A 19,514-nucleotide genomic window follows, 5' to 3' on the forward strand; every position below is an offset into this window, starting at 1 on the left:
TGAAAGATGGCGGCGAAGAGGAAAGTAGACAGCCAAGTGCCAGCCGACGAGAGTGACCAGCTCATTATAAGACCCCTGTGAGTAAAGTTTAATATTGAAATCTACTAAATGTATGTCTTGAAATAAAACCAGACACGTTTCTGATAGGAATGCCGTTGTGAAGATCTTCTGAGAATACATGTGCACCCATCCTTTAGCGGCTAGCGGCTTAGCCAGCGACATGTGCACATATTAAAATATGGCTGACCATAATAACAAGAATCACAAAGGGACTGGCAAATACATACGCTGAACATAAGTTGGACGCTTTCATTTTTTGTTGGTTCTTATGGTCTCTTCTGTGTGCTGTCCCTCTATTGTCAAGAAACGAACATCTATCTAGATTTGTGGGATTTCCCTCTTCAACATAATATATTTCTTTGGTTGTTGCAATAATCATTCTTAACAGAACAGATCACAGACTGACATTGACAGTTTTAACTAAAGTGTTAAATGTCTCTACATACATGACACAACTTTCTTTATTTTGATGCATGCAGTTGGAGAGATTTCTTTAATTACAAGCTTTGACTTGGATAGTTCTCAGACCACAAACAATTCCATCACTGTGATATAAAGATGTGTTATCTTCTAAGTTATGACTATTGAAATAACAAAAGACAATAGTTACTATTGTGGATTATTATTTGTTTATTATTATCAGGAGGATTATTATTTATTTTATTGATTTATTTTTTATTTTTAAATATACACCGTAGTTCATATACGATATGTAATACACACACACACATACCTACCTACCTACATACATATATACATACATACATACATGCATGCACGCATGCATGCACGCACGCACGCACGCACACACACACACACATACATACATACATACATACATACATACATACACACATACATAAATACACATACACTATGAATTAATGTTATTTGCCAGTTTTCTATGTATTCATTAATACTGTCATTTTTTTCAGAGGAGCTGGTCAAGAGGTTGGAAGATCATGTATTATGTTAGAATTCAAAGGAAAAAGAATAATGGTATGTAGAAGGTATTGTTAGGAAAGTACAGTATGTAAAATTTGCCATAGACTCAGGGTCTTTGTCTTAGACTAGTAAATTTGTGATCTTACAAAAAAAAAATAAAGGAAGAGGAGGGGTGAAAGTAAAAGTACAGTTTGTACCGCTAATCATAAGTTAGCTGACAGAAGTGATATGGAGAAAGTAATACCGACCTTTGATGGATAAAGGAAAGAGCATTCAAGACCATCTGAGATTTATCACGAATGAAATAATTCATATTATTTTTTAGGAAAGGAAAGACTTTCTAATGTACCCCTTTCTCAAATAATGATAAATTTATGTAAACCTAACCAAACACTAACAACAAATGCAATTTGTGACATAAACAAATATCAGCTTTCTATAACTAAAAGAGAAATGTTATTTTCGGAAGGAGGTACAATAGCAAGTACATGTATAAAGTATTACTGAAATAGATGAAATGCAGGAGAGATTTTCAGTGGTAATTTTTCACACAACATGCTAATAAGTAGAAAGTCATTATTTCTGAAAATCGTCCACAGACCACAGAATTATATACTGTTTGTGCAGAGAAAATATTACTATGACATCTGGTAATGTTATGTATTGGAAAACTGTGGTGGTATTGTATTTCAGTAAAAAGTGAACACTCTAAAAATAGCCTTATGCAACTTGTTTCACCAATGTGACAAACTTCTAACCAGCCACTTTTGTTGTGTATTTCAGCTGGACTGTGGTATTCATCCAGGGTTGAGTGGAATGGATGCTTTACCATACTTTGATCTTATAGAACCTGATGAAATAGACTTGTTACTAGTCAGTCAGTAAGTTGTCTAAAAATAATCATGATACATAATGTATACTGAAACACACAGAGACCTGGTTTGCTGTATTGTAATTCTATGTAATAAATCCTCATGGCTCCACTGATAAGATAACACTAATACGAGAACCTGAGACTGAAACCCTGGCCTTTTAAGCCAGATAGCTATGTCTCTGGATATCAATACACTGTTTTTAACAGTACTTAGATGGTTTTTGTAGAGGGTAAGCCATTCAGTACAATTGCAAAGCCAAACTACAGAACACATACAAACCATCTGCAAAAGAACTCTTAATGCATGGATCTTGACATACATTTACATAGGCTTGTAAAGCCTGCCCCCAGCACATACCTAAGCTAAGCTAATGATCCACTGTTACATATTCAGTGGCCAAGTCTCATTGCACACCAAACTTTAACCTAACAATAAATATACAAAAAAAAAACCACTTCGACATGTTTTATTTAACAAAAGTAATATGTGTAAATTTCAAAAGTTAATCATTTTAATCATTGTAGTTATTGCTGAATGTATTTGTTCCAATAATTTTTGGAAGTATCTGATATTTTTATTGCATTATTGATGAGCGAAATTAGCTTTTGTTGTTGAATGTGAACTTTACATTAGAAATGCTTGTTAAAGTGGCCATGTAGGTGACAAATGGTATTTGATTTTTAATTCTTTAAACAACTCTATTATGATCCTTTCCTACTTGAAAAATAATGTGAAAGAGTCGACCAAATCTGTGTTTGTAACTCAATAAATTACAAAAAGCTAAAACAGTATGTAAAAAGTTTGTTATTGTACGTACAATAACAAATATTTCAAACATATTTTAATATTTTGCTATTTTGGAGTTCAAAACAAGGATTTAGTCTATGTTATTTCACATTGTATTTTCAAGTATAAAAACATGGTAGAGTTGTTTTTAAGAATTAAAATTCAAAAATAAATACCATTTGTGATCCATATGGCCACTTTAAAGGAAAAGAATATTATGGAGTAAGATGTATGTCATCTTAGAAAAATAAAGAAAATCGTAAATAATTATACAATGTAGATTTATCTGTATTCTACTGTCATTTTATGGACAATAACATTGTAATGGTGCCATTTCGTATAAACTCTTACTTTTGGTTTACAGTTTTCATTTAGACCATTGTGGAGCATTGCCATGGTTTCTAGAGAAGACAACGTTTAAAGGCAGAGTATTCATGACCCACGCCACTAAAGCTATTTATAGATGGTTATTGTCAGATTACGTCAAAGTCAGGTAAGTTAGTTGGTATGTTAAAGATTACATCTAGTATGCATGCCAGGGATTGTATGCAACTTATCTGTACTAGCCCATACGAATGAGGATTGGATATTCATTTTGGATTTTGGATTTAAAAAACAATTTTATTATGGCTTCCTACCTGAAGAATCAATGTGAAGTAACATGCCAAGTCCTTGTTTGTAACTCAATAAATTGGAAAAGATTAATAAATGTGTAAAATATTATTATTGTTCGTACAATAACAAACTTTTTACACATTTGTTTTTTAGCTTTTTGCAATCTATTGAGTTACAAACAAGGACTTGGTCTATGTTGTTTCACATTGATTTCTTAAGTAGGAAGCCATGATAAAATTGTTTTTATAAATTAAAATTCTAAACTAAACACTCAATCCTCATCCATATGGCCACTTTCAGACTTTTTCACGCTCCAGGCAGAGGAACAAAATATATTCTGAATAACCACCCATGACCAATAATAGTCTTGTATAACAGACATCATAATCATAGAGTGTAATGTATTCTGGACTGAGGACATTCTCACATTCAGGATGACCATCATACTTTTCTGTCTTACATTTAGCAAGACCAGTAAATGATGATACAAGGAGTTTTAAATTTATACAGTACTGTAGAACTTAGAAGTGTTTTGTACCCATGCAGGCTAGAATTGTCTGATTTATTACAAAGAGGCATGTTTACAATGATGATGTATTTTGGATAAACTTATTTTATCTGTCAATTTCCGACTAGTCATCCCAACGTACTGTTCCTGTAACATGTAGAGCTGACAAATTAACATCAAAAAGTAATATGATTTGGTGTTTGAATTTTACAGCAACATTTCCACAGAACAGATGTTATATACAGACAAAGACTTAGAATCCAGTATGGACAAGATAGAAACCATAGACTTCCATGTAGAAACTGAAGTCAATGGTGTCAAGTTTTGGTGCTATAATGCTGGACATGTCTTAGGGGCTGCTATGTTTATGTTGGAAATTGCTGGAGTTAAGGTGAGTTTGAGAGGACAAAACATTCACTGACTGCTATGATTATGTTGGAAATTGTTGCTGTTAAACCCCAATGTATTAATCCCACTGTTTAGTGGAGCTATAAGAATTAAATTGGATTCTTTTTTTCAGAACCAATTTTTTTCTATACCTCTGTCATACAGTTATTTTTCACACCTAAATTGTAATTCCTATCCAACATTGATCGTTAAAACAATTATGTTTTCTTCTTTATGATCACATAGCTATTGTACACTGGAGACTTTTCAAGACAAGAAGACAGACATCTGATGGCAGCTGAGTTGCCGTCAGTCAGACCAGATGTACTCATTATTGTAAGTAATAGTTCCTTGCTCTTGTACAAATACATCATCAATGGACTCTCATGTAGGGATTTAACCATACATAGAGTCTGAGATTGGTGTTAATGTGTATGTATATATAGTATTTTATTTGCCACAAACTCAAAATCATATCAACATAACAAGAGAGAAAGTAAAAAAGAGACAGTGGAATAAATATTACACATAAACTGATGGATGAATACAGAGTTTATGGCTGGACCACAAATGTAACCCATTCAAAGTACATCGTCAGTGTCAAGGACATGTTCTCATCAAAATATCATATCAATATCTCACACTATTATTTGGCGCTAATAACCTCTGCATTGACATATACATATGTGTAGCTGTTCTGTGCTCTACATGACATTTGCACTTTGCAGTATTTCAGACAGATGAGCGCTATAGGATTGAAATTTAAAGACAACCTGTAAAATCATTTTTGTACATGTTTGACAGGAATCAACCTATGGTACTCATATCCATGAAAAGAGGGAAGAAAGAGAGGCTAGATTCACCAGTACTATTCATGATATTGTCAACCGTGGTGGAAGGTGTCTCATACCGGTATTTGCATTGGGCAGAGCTCAAGAACTTTTACTTATCCTTGGTAAGTTATCCTGCTGTATAACATGACAGTGGGATTCAAGTGTCTAACACTCTAGGTCAAAGAACCATTACAGTGGGATTCAAGTGTCTAATACTATGGTTCAAAGAACTATTACAGTGGGATTCAAGTGTCTAACACTCTGGGTCAAAGAACTATTACAGTGGGATTCAAGTGTCTAATACTATGGTTCAAAGAACTATTAGTATTACAGTGGGATTCGAGTGTCTATAATACTATGGTTCAAAGAACTATTACAGTGGGATTTAAGTGTCAAATACTATGGTTCAAAGAACTATTAGTATTACAGTGGGATTCAAGTGTCTAATACTATGGTTCAAAGAACTATTACAGTAGGATTTAAGTGTCTAATACTTAAGCAATAAACCACCCCCTGGGGATGGTATACCAAGAGGTTTTGACCAGTGAACGAAATATATGCACGAGCGATAGCGAGTGCATATATTGAGTTCACTGGTCAAAACCGAGTGGTATACCTTCCCCAGGGGGTGGTTTATCGCTATTATATTATACCAGTATATTGAAAATATCGGAAACAAGATAAGAACTAACGTTTTCTCGTTTCATATGCGCCTCTGTGTCTAATTTGCATAACAATAACGCTGCTTTTCAAGACAGCTGATCTTGGCCTCAATGTGAACGTCGTGCAGCGACTGGATTTATTTTATCTGCTCGTCGTTTCTAGGGATAATCTGTACATTGATCGGCTCATTAAAAGTGCACAGTGATGAATAAACAACCTGTTTGACTCAAGGTATAAACTTGAAGTGGTTTATTAAATACAGCGTGCTTCGATCGTTCCCGGCCGAATTCGCGACTCGGTGAAGTGATCGCGTGAGACGATAGGCATGGCGGCAGGTTGATATTTACAATGTATTTATATTACTGGAAGTTACGTCAGTAGATTTTCGGGTTTGAGGATTTCCCTCTCGGATTGATGACTGGTACTCTAGGACAGGATCCCAGACAAATTTCTATTTAGATTAATGGTAAGTCGGCCAGTGTAACCTCTTTCACTTGCTTCATTTTTATGACAGGACAGGACAGCTCACCAATGTTTCCACTCCAGCCGGCCGCGCCGAGGCTGGGACCGCGACCGATCTCGTGCATGCCTAGCGCCTCGACCTTAGTACATGTAGTAGGCGATGATCTGGGTTGCTTTCGAAATTTCCTTCATAATTTCTCATAAAATATTGTCTCATTGAGAGAAAATCCTCCTCTGACAATTCGAAGAGTTCACTATCAGTATCACGGCGGACTACAACTCAACGCTCGTAGACGAACAAAATTTGGACGCGTGCCAGCAGTGCATTATCGTACCAGCAGTGCATTATCACTCGTTTTAGACGCGCTAGTTCGATGTCTAGACCAATCAGATCCCTCGATTTCCACCATCAATATACTGGTATAATATAATATGGGTTAAAGAACTATTACAGTGGAATTCATGTGTCTAACACTATCATACAATGTAGAAATACAGATTGGTTCAATGAAACAGTGCAGTGTGGTCAAAGTGTCTAACATTATAGTTCAATGAAACTTGGTCAAAATGTCTCATATTATGATATGTTGGAACAGTCCAGAGTGATTCTAGTGTTTAACACAATGATTTGATGGAATATTCTGGTTTGGTCAAAATCACTAAAACTGTAGTTCAATGATATGTTTGGTCCAAGTGTCTAATACTGTCTTTCAATTTAACAGAAAGGTACTAACCTTACTTTTGGCTTGCCTTCAAATTCATCACTGAATGTGTCAATTTGATGACTACATTCCTAGACTGGTAACCATGTCATCATATTTGATCTATGTCTAGATGAGTACTGGGCCAACCATCCAGAGTTACATGATATTCCAATATACTATGCCTCCAGCTTAGCCAAGAAGTGTATGTCTGTGTACCAGACCTATGTCAATGCTATGAATGACAAGATCAAGCGACAGGTAAGCAGTGTGCACTTATAAAAAGGGGACACAGTCTGAACTGTATGGTTTAACTAAATTAGTTAGACCTCTCAGCATTTTTGTTAAGGATTGTGTAAGCAGGTAAAATCTATCGGGTTCCCAAGTAATTTTACTAGTGTTGCCAAACAAAATTATGGTAGATTGTGATGGAAATTATACTACTTTTATCCTTTCTGATAAAGGGTTTCCCCACCCTTAGCAAAGACACTGTCTCTCCAAAAGAGATGATAGAACTGACATAGTGGTATTATATAGCTTTTCGTATCACTGCTATGCAGTGTTTCAGAAAGTTACATAGTGTCTTATAGCAATGACAATGTAGCTAAGGTCACTTCAACCTTTCTTAGAAATACTATATTGTAATGAACTTGATAATAAAATGTAAACACAGTTGTCTTTGTAAATAACAAGTTCTACAAGATAGAACAAAATATGAGAAAATTTGAAAAAAGTAAAAAAAACTGGTAAACATAAAAATGGATTCAGGAGTTCAATTGATCATAATGTGTGTTACAGTAATCATTGATTGTTTTCTTCAGATCACTATTAGTAATCCCTTTGTATTCAAACACATATCTAACCTCCGTGGTATGGACCATTTTGATGACATTGGACCATCTGTGGTAATGGCAAGTCCTGGTATGATGCAGAGTGGTCTCTCCAGAGAACTCTTTGAGAGTTGGTGTACTGATAGACGCAACGGTGTTATCATTGCTGGTTATTGTGTAGAAGGTACATTGGCAAAGGTAAGAACTCCAAGAGTTAGTAATAGCTTTGTTGTTAAATTTCCTTTCATGTCAAATACACAATGGAGAGAGTGTGCCATGCATTGCACCAAATATATACCAAAAACAAAAGTACTGGGCCCTTGCTTGAGTGAGGGCGCTAACATAGCTGAGAAGTACTTTTAGTACGGTACAACATAACATAAGAGCTCTTGCTCAGATGTTATTTTCACTATATATATGCAAATTTCACCTTCTAGGTGCATATCTACAAGCAGATATCCTTGTGAGTCTCATCAAACCCCAAAAATGTGGTTCTTTGTGTAAAATATGTTATCATTTTTAATAACTATTTCTACCTTCAACAGCATATTTTATCACAACCAGAGGAAGTAGTGACCATGTCAGGACAGAAGTTACCACTCAAGATGTCAGTAGACTACATTTCATTCTCAGCTCACGCAGACTATCAACAAATCAGTGAATTTCTACGTATTCTCAAACCTCCACATGTGGTAAGTAAAATTACACTCTAGATATAGTAGGATTTTATTCCAGTAACTCTGCTATGTGCAAAGTCATTGATTTCCTGAATTGTTCTGTTGCATATCTTGTGTTATTGTCATCCTGTGTTTGTCAGGACTTATCACAGTTTGACGATATACACAACATGTATGTATATTATTTCTTCTGTATCAGGAATACCTCCGAGTTTACATCCTACAAAATTAATGTTATAGTTTGTGGTATATTGGGGCTCTCAGCCTCTGTAGCGTGCTTCCATTTAGTTTCCGAGGATTCCTCAGTCCTGGACCAGTCGCACTATTCTCTTTCTTGATTTAGTATAGAATGATTGTATGTTACATGATCTTTATGTTGTAGATTTTAGTACATGGTGAACAGAATGAAATGGGTAGACTGAAAGCAGCCGTAGTACGTGAATACGAAGACAATCCTGATATTCATATACAAGTCCATAATCCTAAGAATACACAAGCTGTAGAACTGTACTTTAGAGGAGAAAAGATGGCTAAGGTTTGTAATTTCAACCACTGGAAGTAACTAAATATATTTGTTGTATGATTCAATGATCATCATCATTTCACACATTTGTAATTTATCTGAAATATCTTTATTAGAAGAAGTATTGAGAACTACAACCCAGAAACAATTATTTTAATTGAACTACAAATTTTAACCACTTTATCAATTGGTATGTTGCTATTGATTTTTTGTCCATTGGCAGAACTCACTGAAACATGTTACACTGAGTAACATGTGGCTCAGATTTAAGGTCAAATTCAGTCAGACAATATCTCCATGGAGACACAAGTTCGGTAACATTTCAGGGATAAGTTCAATTACTATTTTTACTATAACAAAGATTGAATTTTAATTGACATGATGCAATTTTGTCATCAGATGAAAATTCACTACTGTAAAAATGCTGTTTTTACATAGCTATCCCAAAATGTGAAATACAGTAGGTGTTTTTTGTTGATCTCATCTGAAACACATTACATTTACCAAAGTGAAAATGTTTAATATTACAGGTGATGGGGTCTCTAGCCTCTAAGAGGCCATCACAAGGTAGCAGAGTGTCTGGAATAGTAGTCAAGAGAAATTTTAATTATCATATAATGGCACCATCAGATCTGTCAAGTAAGTCCAGCTGTGAAGTAAGGAATATGTAAATGAAGTGATGAATATGCAGATTAATATTTGAATATGCAAATCTGGTGATGAATATGCAAGTTTCTAGCATGACCAGTTTAAGCAACAATTGGGTTTGTTGACCCATCTTTATATGACTGACAGTGTTACTCTTCTAATTTTAGGACTTGATATCTTCTCTCTAGATAGGTTTTGTGATTTGGGAAGGGGTCTACAAAAACAGGGTGTGTGAGAAATTGTGTGGCACACACATATAGACTGATAATGTTAACAATGTCAAGCTTAAAACTGTCAAAGCCCTGTTTGTAATCATTAAAACAAAGCCCTTTTATGTTATAGATGGTACAGATCACTGAGAATCTGTCCATAATTTGATGCTATTATTGAGATAGTGAGATCTCACCGAAATAAATATAGTGATCCTTGAATCTCCTTGGAGAATACAAAGTGACTCCAAATTCATCTAACACAGTATAGATAAAGATGATTCCTACACAAGATCTCTTCTTCCACTTTTGATTGAGAAACAGACATGTATCAAACAAATCACTCCAGTGTCTAACTAGATCTGGAGGTGTTGAAGAGAGATTGGTGTTGACTCACGATGTCTTTCTGTCAAAGTGTCCTGATACACTGAGTTTGTCCTGTGAGATGTCTCATATGAGGGTGGCACCCCTGATTTGAGGACGTATTAACGGGGGTGCCACACACTAATTCCTGTACACTGTTGTTTGTTTCTCTATGTACTATAGATTATACAGAATTAGCAGTGAGTACAGTGACACAGAGACAGAGTATATCATACAATGCACCATTATCATTATTGAGGTATTACCTAACACAGTTATCAGGAGATATAGAGCATACTGAAGTCCATGATAAACCAGCATTGAAAGTATTCAAAGACATCACAATAGTACATGAACCAGCACTCTCAATGGTTACCATGGAGGTAAGTCACAAATTTCATTTGACGTCATTCTGTTTTCCTTTCCTGTCTTGTTTGTAGCAAATTCAGTCAGTGTCATTTCTCTAATTATTGTTTTTAGAGTTGACTTTCAGTTCACTGAATGCTGTGATAAAAAGATAATAAATCTACTATTGTATATTATTTTCTTGTTCATATTTATCAGCAAATGCAGAGAATGCCATGATGGTAATATCATTTGCAGTGACTGCCATAATGGTCATATCATTTGCAAAAAATGCCATAATGGTCATATCATTTGCAAGAATGCCATAATGGTCATATCATTTGCAAGAATGCCATAATGGTCATATCATTTGCAAGAATGCCATAATGGTCATATCATTTGCAAAGAATGCCATAATGGTCATATCATTTGCAAAGAATGCCATAATGGTCATATCATTTGCAGAGAATGCCATAATGGTCATATCATTTGCAGAGAATGCCATAATGGTCATATCATTTGCAGAGAATGCCATAATGGTCATATCATTTGCAGAGAATGCCATAATGGTCATATCATTTGCAGAGAATGCCATAATGGTCATATCATTTGCAGAGAATGCCATAATGGTCATATCATTTGCAGAGAATGCCATAATGGTCATATCATTTGCAGAGAATGCCATAATGGTCATATCATTTGCAAGAATGCCATAATGGTCATATCATTTGCAAGAATGCCATAATGGTCATATCATTTGCAAGAATGCCATAATGGTCATATCATTTGCAAAATATGCCATAATGGTCATATCATTTGCAAAATATGCCATAATGGTCATATCATTTGCAAGAATGCCATAATGGTCATATCATTTGCAAAGAATGCCATAATGGTCATATCATTTGCAAAGAATGCCATAATGGCCATATCATTTGCAAAGAATGCCATAATGGCCATATCATTTGCAAAGAATGCCATAATGGCCATATCATTTGCAAAGAATGCCATAATGGTCATATCATTTGCAAAGAATGCCATAATGGCAATATCATTTGCAAAGAATGCCATAATGGCTATATCATTTGCAAAGAATGCCATAATGGCCATATCATTTGCAAAGAATGCCATAATGGTCATATCATTTGCAAAGAATGCCATAATGGCAATATCATTTGCAAAGAATGCCATAATGGCTATATCATTTGCAAAGAATGCCATAATGGCTATATCATTTGCAAAGAATGCCATAATGGTCATATCATTTGCAAGAATGCCATAATGGTCATATCATTTGCAGAGAATGCCATAATGGTCATATCATTTGCAGAGAATGCCATAATGGTCATATCATTTGCAGAGAATGCCATAATGGTCATATCATTTGCATTAGCAAATGCAGAGGATGCCACGATGGTCATATCATTTGCAGAGAATAGTCATATCATTGGCCATAATGGTCATATCATTTGCAAAGAGTGCCATGATAGTAATATCATCTTTGCAAAGAATGTCACATTGGTCATATCATTTGCAGTGACTGCCATGGTGATAATATCATTTCTAAATTACATGTTTGTACATTGTTTTTCTCATACAGTGGGTGGCCAATGCCGTCAATGACATGTATGCTGATGCTGTTTTAGCTGTCATTCTCAGAGTGTCATCAGATCCAAAGGCACAGAAAGGTAGGCAGTCTTATGTCAGAACACATAATGAATGAATACACCATAGCTGTCCTACTGTATGTGATATTTGTAGTGCCAATTCAACTTAAAACAACCATTGAGCTCTCCTCTTTGTGTTGTTCTTACCTCCTGTATGGAGGAAGTTTTGAGATGGTGGTCTGTCTGTCTGTCTGTCTGTCTGTCTGTCTGTCTGTCTGTCTGTCTGTCTCTGTATCTGTATCATAATTATCTCAAATGAAGTGAAATGCAGTGTATGTATTCTTTACAATAATTGCTAGATTTGAGTAGTTTTGATCAAAATCCATCAATACTGAGTATATTTTGCATAGTTAAATGGTATTTATAAATCGGGTTAACTTACCAGGTGTACACAGAAAGACTGACCCAATCAGCTTTCTTCTTTAACTTATGCCAGCACCGCGTGTAACTTACCAAGTGTGCACAGTAAGGCTGACCAATAAACTTTCTTTGCATTATTTAGTTGTGCCAGCACCACCTGTAACATACCAGGTGTACACAGAAAGGTTGACCAAGTTACTTCGAGACATGTTTGGAGAATCATCAATAAGCAGGACTGTGAAAGGAGACAAGCTAATTGTGCAAGTTGATGGAAAGACTGCCAAAATATTCACCGACACTTTGGTAAGTACCTACATCCTTCTTTAAATGAGATGTGCCATAGATTGACATTATGTTCAGCTGGATTTTACTGATTTGGAAATAGGTTTGTAAATGTCCCTGTTGGAACTATAATACTATTTTGCAGTAAAGTGTAAATATCATTTTATGACTTTAATTATTCCTATCTTTAGTTTGTTGTACTGATTTTGATTCTGTTTCTCTGATTATTTTAGGAGGTTGAATGTGAAGAAGATGAAAACTTGTTTCAGATGGTATCCACAGCGGTTACTAGGTTACACCAAGCACTCAATCCTCTCCCTGATACTTGAGATCAAGTGTGGATGACTTTTGTATAAAGCAGTAAACTTACGTTGAAGTTCTGACAAGATCACAGTTTGCAACTTTTGTCATTTTTTTTTTTGTTATGTTATGTTCTTTATGAAAAGTACATAATGTGAACCAAATCACAATAATAGGTGTTCTTGTCTACTGGTCAGACTTGACATTATCAGACATATCAGTTGGAGTCCAGCCTAAAATCATGTCATGTGGGCATTTTTGCTCTCACCATGCCCTACAGTGCATAGCCTTTCGCACTAACATATCCAAACCTAAAATTTAATTATAATAGTCTGCAGCAATGTCCAAATCCACTTAGATACATGCATCATGAAATTTATCCTTTTGTGTTTTCATAGTATAGATTAACCCTCTGAGTTAGTTCTAATCACGTGGTGATGCTGTATTGACGTCTTCTCACTGCAGGAAAATGTTGAAACCCATTAAAAATTTGTGCCTTTTTTTCTGGATGTAGCTCCATTAAGTCAATGGCTGCCAGCAAAAGTCCAGATGTGGGAGAAGAAAAGTGAGAGTAAAATACCCATAAAACTGGATTCTAGGCTAACGCTGATAACAGGACAAGATGGTTTAATGATAGTAAAGGAGTATAATAGGGGAGTTACAGATCCAGCTAGTAGACAGGCAGACTGTATCTGTTGTGTATTTGTCAGTATAGCAGAGTTTACATACTATAGAAGTTACAGTAGAATATTTAAATATCAAAATCACGGATTTATCAGTTTGTAGATCAGTAAAGGACACAAAAGAATCATACAGAGTGTTACAGGTTACTGTTCACTGCAACTATGCAGAAACCAATAAGAAACTGCATATTGTAAACAAAGTTAGCAATATCGCATTTTCTTGGTACATTTTGTCTAAATGAAATACACCATGGACACATACTGCAACTAGATGCAGACATGCAGGCACCAATGTTTTCATGTCTACATAGTCTCATTTTATTTCATTTCATTTCAACTAAATGCGGCAAGAAACTGTATTCATTCAATTTTGCTATCAGAAAGTGGTATATGCAGTTTGTTATTAGTTTCTGTGTGGTTACATCAAACAGAATTGGTGAAAGTTAACTAGAACTGGGCTGTAGAAATGAATGACCAGGTGATGGCTTATGGATGTCAGCTTTAATATATAGTTGATGTTATCTCTCGTAACTATATTATATTATATCAGCACACTTTATTACTGATCAAGCTGTGTTTAAACTTACTATGAGACCATATGTCAAAATGATCATTGTTTTATGCTAATGAAATTTAAAAAAAAAATTGTATTTTTTCTATGTCAATGTGGTAAAACACAGAAGAACATACATGTATAAACAGTCATGGTATTAGTTACGACTGTTCCAAGATGGTGACTTGATACTGCTGGCCAACTTGCTAATAGGAAAATAAGCAATGATCAGTTGTATGCCATTGTATGATTATGAAGTCCCCAAAGACTGAATAGTTAGTCACGAGTGCACAGAGAGATTCCCCGATGGCAAAATCACAACTATACATAGTAAGGTTCATGCCAGTGTGAAGTCAGCGAGAGATGGACTGCATAACTCTACATACAAGGTTTATCAAGTGTGTAAACAGACCACCATTTCACTCCAAACATACAGTTACAATAAAAAGACAATTAAAAATATATAGTTTCAAAAAATTGTTTTATTAACCAAAGCTTATCATATTAAACAATGATGATAACACAGGTTTGTAGCAAATATTAACGTACATATATATAGATATTAAATAATTACATAAAATTAATGTCCAATACAGACTGATTAGGAGAGAGGTTTTTGGATTTACTGACACAAAAACAAAACAAAACAAAAATTGATTTACAAAAAAATGTAGTATAAAATGTGCAAGCCAGATTTCAATGTGGATTTACTCTCTAACAAATATTGACAAAATCCACAAATTTCCATTTTGGCCATGTTAAACATATGGAAAACCTCTCTACTATGCAGTTTATATTTACCTTTTTTCAGTGGTTATACACCCTGGCTAGTAAGTCAAAGTGTAATACAACCACAAATTCATTTTTTTTGTTCATAAAAATGTCAAGCCTTCTTCTTATGAACCAGCGTTCATTTCTTAGCTTCATTACCTGTAATACTTCCAACACATCATTGCCTACAAACTGACACAGCAGTACATGTGAAACTGACATAATTGTATCAATGTGTAACACAGTAGTACATGTGAAACTGACGCATTTGTATAAATGTGTAACAAATGCCACAGTAGAACATGTGAAACTGGCACAAGTTAACACTTCATAACAAATGTCACAGACAGTAGTACATGTGAAACTGACACAATTGTATCAATGTGTAACAAATGCCACACAGTCATACATGTGAAACTGACACAAATTAACACTGTGTAACAAATGTCACACAGTTGTACATGTGAAACTGACACAATTGTATCAATGTGTAACAAGTCACACAGTAGTACATGTGACAAGTTAACACTAACAATTATCACACAGTAGTACATATGAGACTGACACAAGTTAACACTGTGTAACAATTATCACACAGTAGTGCATGAGAAACTGACGCAAGTTAACACTGTGTAACAATTATCACACAGTAGTGCATGAGAAACTGACACAAGTTAACACTGTGTAACAATTATCACACAGCAGTGCATGAGAAACTGACACAAGTTAACACTGTAACAATTATCACACAGTAGTACATGTGAAACTGACACAAGTTAACACTGTGTAACAATTATCACACAGTAGTACATGTGAACCCAATACAAATAAGTTGATGGAGAAATTGTAACAAGTGTTACTAGTGGAAATGAATTAATGTGTAGCAATGTCACTATGTATCACACAGGAAGCTGACACAAGTGAAATGAATCAAAGTTTTGCATGTGAAAAACCATACAGTATTTATACTGGTGGAAATAACACATGTAAATCGATTTCAAAGTGAAAGTGAAACCAAATGTGTAAATCAATGCATTTCAAACCAACTAAGTATTACAGTGAAGGCTGCAACATTTTTCTGTGACCTTCTTAATATAACAATGTAAATATATAAATGTGTTCCGTTTTTTTTTCATTTTTTTTTTAAAATTCTGATTATTGACAAGTTGTAAAATGAATTTGACTAGATTTACAGTTGTAGTAAATATAGGAGTGGTAAATTAGCACATCGGCCAAAACCTAACCACTACTTTGATAGTATGCCCGTCATCAGAAAACGGGTCAATGATAGTACCGATATGTCCATCATGAGAATGACAGTTGAAACCAAGGATACAATACAGTGTGTCTACATGTCTTACATGTCCGAAATAAGACACTGGTCTACTTTTGACAATGTATTTGCATATATCATAATCAAAACTTTTAAACTTGTCTATTGATTCTAATCTTTTATCATACACAAGCATTCCTATTCCCTGCATATTTGACCTGTACTTGTATCCATAGATCGACAAACACAAAGACAACATATCTCATGTACATGATATATCATGGCGGTGTTGATATCATCGGCTTGGCTATTCTAAATCTTACCTACCTACCATACATATGTTTTTATATTATCTTTATAGGGAGTAGTAATACTGTCATGTAAACTGATCTGTAAAGAGGTCAAACCCATCACCCTAAACAACTTACAATATCCCTCCACCCTTCAGAATAATCAGTGGAAGCAAGTTCTAGTTACTCTGTCATAATATATATGTTGCTATACATGTATACGTAGTTCCTTTGATAGAAAAATTGAATATTCTTGTGTTTATGCTATTCTGGGTTAATTTACGTGACAGCAGTTCTCCATACTTTCACTTGGAAACCATGGAAATGTTGGTTGTTATAAATGTGACAACCAATTATTAGGTACTTTCCTTAATCCCACCTTGGGTGTAGAATTCCAAAGAAATACATCTCAAAACTAATATTTTTAACTTGATTATCAATGGAATACATACTCTTAGTTAAAAAAAAAATCCATTTGAATATGTTGTGTCTCATCAATGACACTGGGAAGTGTTTGGAAAAAAACAAACAATTCATCTCCAAAATTCCAGGCACTTTGCTAGAAATTTGGCCAATGAACTACCTAAATCAGATATTTTTCCTCAACATTCAGACAAAAAACCCACTGTTTGCTACTGCTACAAATTTATATAGTTGTTTTGGACATTGAGGCTTCCTTCTTGTTTGATAGACAGATAGACAGACAGACAGACAGACAGACAGACAGACAGCATAACTGTAGTAACATCCCACTGTCTTTATCATCAACTTCAAGTCATTCAGCTGTGGTCTGTCAATGTGGGTGTAACGTATGCAGAATGTAAAATATATAAACACGGTAAATTCCTTTCCCTGAAAACAATGGAATTTGTAACTTTTGATTTCTGTAATCTACATATATTCATATAGATATATATTATATAATAACAACTAAGAGGTGGGTAATGACATTCTACACAAACCTAACAATTATTGCATATTTTCAGAAACGTCGCGTGGACTTTCAAACATCCCTTTATAAACAATGGAGTCTGCGACTTCCATTCATAACGCACGCACACATACTCTCTTCCTCACATTCACCTCTTTAGATAAAGTTGCATCCACTAAATATTAATGAACAAAAGCAAGCTTGCTAAAAAAATTAGTCTTAGAATTGAAAACTGCATTACTAGTTCTTCATAAAATTACAAATAAAATGTCGTAGACGAGCATTACGTCACTGTCAGTACATCAGCTGTAGCTCTTCCAGTTCATTGGAGTATCCATTCGTTTCCATGACAACAATTTGTTTCCATGACGACATGTGAGAGACTACTTGACTGCCAACTGCATATTTCTAATCAATATCAATATCACAAAATAAAATCTTCCTGTATTGGAGAGTTTTCTATTCTTTACAAAATAATTAGCTAGCAATCCCATGATGCACAGCACCAGTCCCAGGGTATATTATTATAATTATATTAGGTCTCTCGTAAGTTTGCAGTATTTTCACATCTTCAATCGTCGTCCTCCCAAAATATCCAACCAGTATTTACATCTGTTTTTGACTTTTATAGAAAATAGACTGTACACTTTGATTTCAGGTTGCTTGTGTTCAGTTTGGCTATTCTTGTTACCATGGTTACTGTGACATTTAGCCAAACTTTGACAAGTGTTGTCACCTCTCTCACCAATCAGGAGAATTATCTGTAGAATGTAGACAAAGGAAATGATGGTGAGCTGAGATTGAGCTGAACTTGGCTAGGATTGAGTGTATTGGCCTTGCTGTGTCTGAAGAGTCAAACTGACACACTATACACATATAATGGTATTACCAGTATTGACTTTAGATTAACACATTCAAATAGGATGTGTGTGAAGTCTCTGTCTCTGTACCTCTGTCTGTCTGTCTCTGTCTGTCTGTCTGTCTGTCTCCCTCCTCCCTCTCTCTCTCTCCTCCCTCTCTCTTTTTCATGTCTCTCAATAGCATGTATGTCTTTATCAGTTGGTTGGTACATGGTCTGCCTGGCTTTTCTGTGTCTCTCATTTGTCTATCTGTCTCTCTCCATCTCTAGTCTGTCGGTCTCTCGTTCTATCTATCTATCTTGCTGTGTGTGTGTGTGTGTGTGTTACGACACCTACCTCCTGATGATGGATAGCCAGGGGGTGTGGCAGGGCTGAAATCTGGGGGTGGTTGGTGCAATGTATTCACATCATCATATGTGTCTGATGAGCTGGCTCGTTCTTTACGTCTTTGCATAATAGCATGCAATTCAGCAGATCCATTGAGTGACTCCTGTAGTGGTCAAATAATTATAGTAAACATTATTAACGAAAAACTTTATCTATAGTAAATTATGTCTACAATAAACTTCAAACGTCGCCAAAAAACCAACCATGGTCTTGTTAGTTATAACTTATTTCCATTCATTAAGAAATAAATCTTGTAAATTTAATTAAAATTCATTTGTGTAGCTTTCAACAAATGTAGTACATGTACTGTCTACCAAATTCAAACCACACAATGGAAATTTCTCTGAACAAAAAATTGTGTGTAAATTTTTTACAAACTAGTGGGGATTATCAAAGCTGTTTGTTGCCTACCTCCAGTCGTGATTTCTGAACCATAACTTGACTATAAACTCTAGATCCATCTTCATAACATACTTGTTTGAGTTCTTCTTTGGTAAGACTGAACAACTGAGCACCGGTCAGTACGCCTAAACTATCCACAGTCCTGTAACAAAGGTAGAAATTTGATTTCAATAATTATTGTGTTTACTGGGTACATCATTTGAGTTTATCACTGTACAAAGGTAAACATTGTCTGAGAGTTGTCCCTTGCATTACCATTGGGGCACAGTCTTTAATATCACTCAATGTAAAATGGCAATTTTTGAAGTCAAGTCCTTGTTTTGGA

At 35.0% G+C, this 19,514-nt stretch overlaps 2 protein-coding genes across 3 annotated transcripts in view; one reads left to right on the forward strand and one right to left on the reverse strand.

Annotated features, from left to right (window-relative positions):
* Window positions 1–6: 6 nt before the first annotated feature.
* Window positions 7–14,714, forward strand: LOC144433534 (cleavage and polyadenylation specificity factor subunit 3-like). Its single transcript, XM_078121843.1, has 16 exons — window positions 7–77; window positions 996–1,059; window positions 1,789–1,886; window positions 3,031–3,159; window positions 4,003–4,180; window positions 4,423–4,512; window positions 4,981–5,131; window positions 6,969–7,096; window positions 7,657–7,863; window positions 8,211–8,357; window positions 8,725–8,877; window positions 9,396–9,504; window positions 10,269–10,468; window positions 12,031–12,118; window positions 12,600–12,760; window positions 12,973–14,714. The coding sequence occupies exons 1-16, from the start codon at window positions 7–9 to the stop codon at window positions 13,066–13,068; spliced, it is 2,070 nt and encodes a 689-aa protein (XP_077977969.1). The 3' UTR covers window positions 13,069–14,714.
* Window positions 14,715–17,311: 2,597 nt separating this feature from the next.
* The window catches only part of LOC144433761 (epidermal growth factor receptor kinase substrate 8-like), a 61,775-nt gene continuing 59,572 nt past the window's right edge, over window positions 17,312–19,514 (reverse strand). For both annotated transcript variants that reach the window (XM_078122124.1, XM_078122123.1), the window contains 3 exons: window positions 19,199–19,331; window positions 18,737–18,890; window positions 17,312–18,301 (listed from right to left, as the gene is read on the reverse strand). In XM_078122124.1, the coding sequence (XP_077978250.1) occupies window positions 18,282–18,301; window positions 18,737–18,890; window positions 19,199–19,331 (307 nt within the window). In that variant the 3' untranslated portion in view covers window positions 17,312–18,281. The remainder of the gene's footprint in view (window positions 18,302–18,736; window positions 18,891–19,198; window positions 19,332–19,514) is intronic.

This window comes from Glandiceps talaboti, chromosome 4 (assembly GCF_964340395.1).
Source record: "Glandiceps talaboti chromosome 4, keGlaTala1.1, whole genome shotgun sequence".
NCBI classification, from domain to species: domain Eukaryota; kingdom Metazoa; phylum Hemichordata; class Enteropneusta; family Spengelidae; genus Glandiceps; species Glandiceps talaboti.

Coding starts and splice junctions, on each gene's coding strand:
- LOC144433534 (XM_078121843.1), top strand. CDS start 7: ATGGCGGCGAAGAGGAAAGTAGACAGCCAAGTGCCAGCCGACGAGAGT. Junction 10,469..12,030: donor TCTCAATGGTTACCATGGAG/GTAAGTCACAAA, acceptor TTTCTCATACAG/TGGGTGGCCAATGCCGTCAA. Junction 12,119..12,599: donor AGATCCAAAGGCACAGAAAG/GTAGGCAGTCTT, acceptor TGCATTATTTAG/TTGTGCCAGCACCACCTGTA.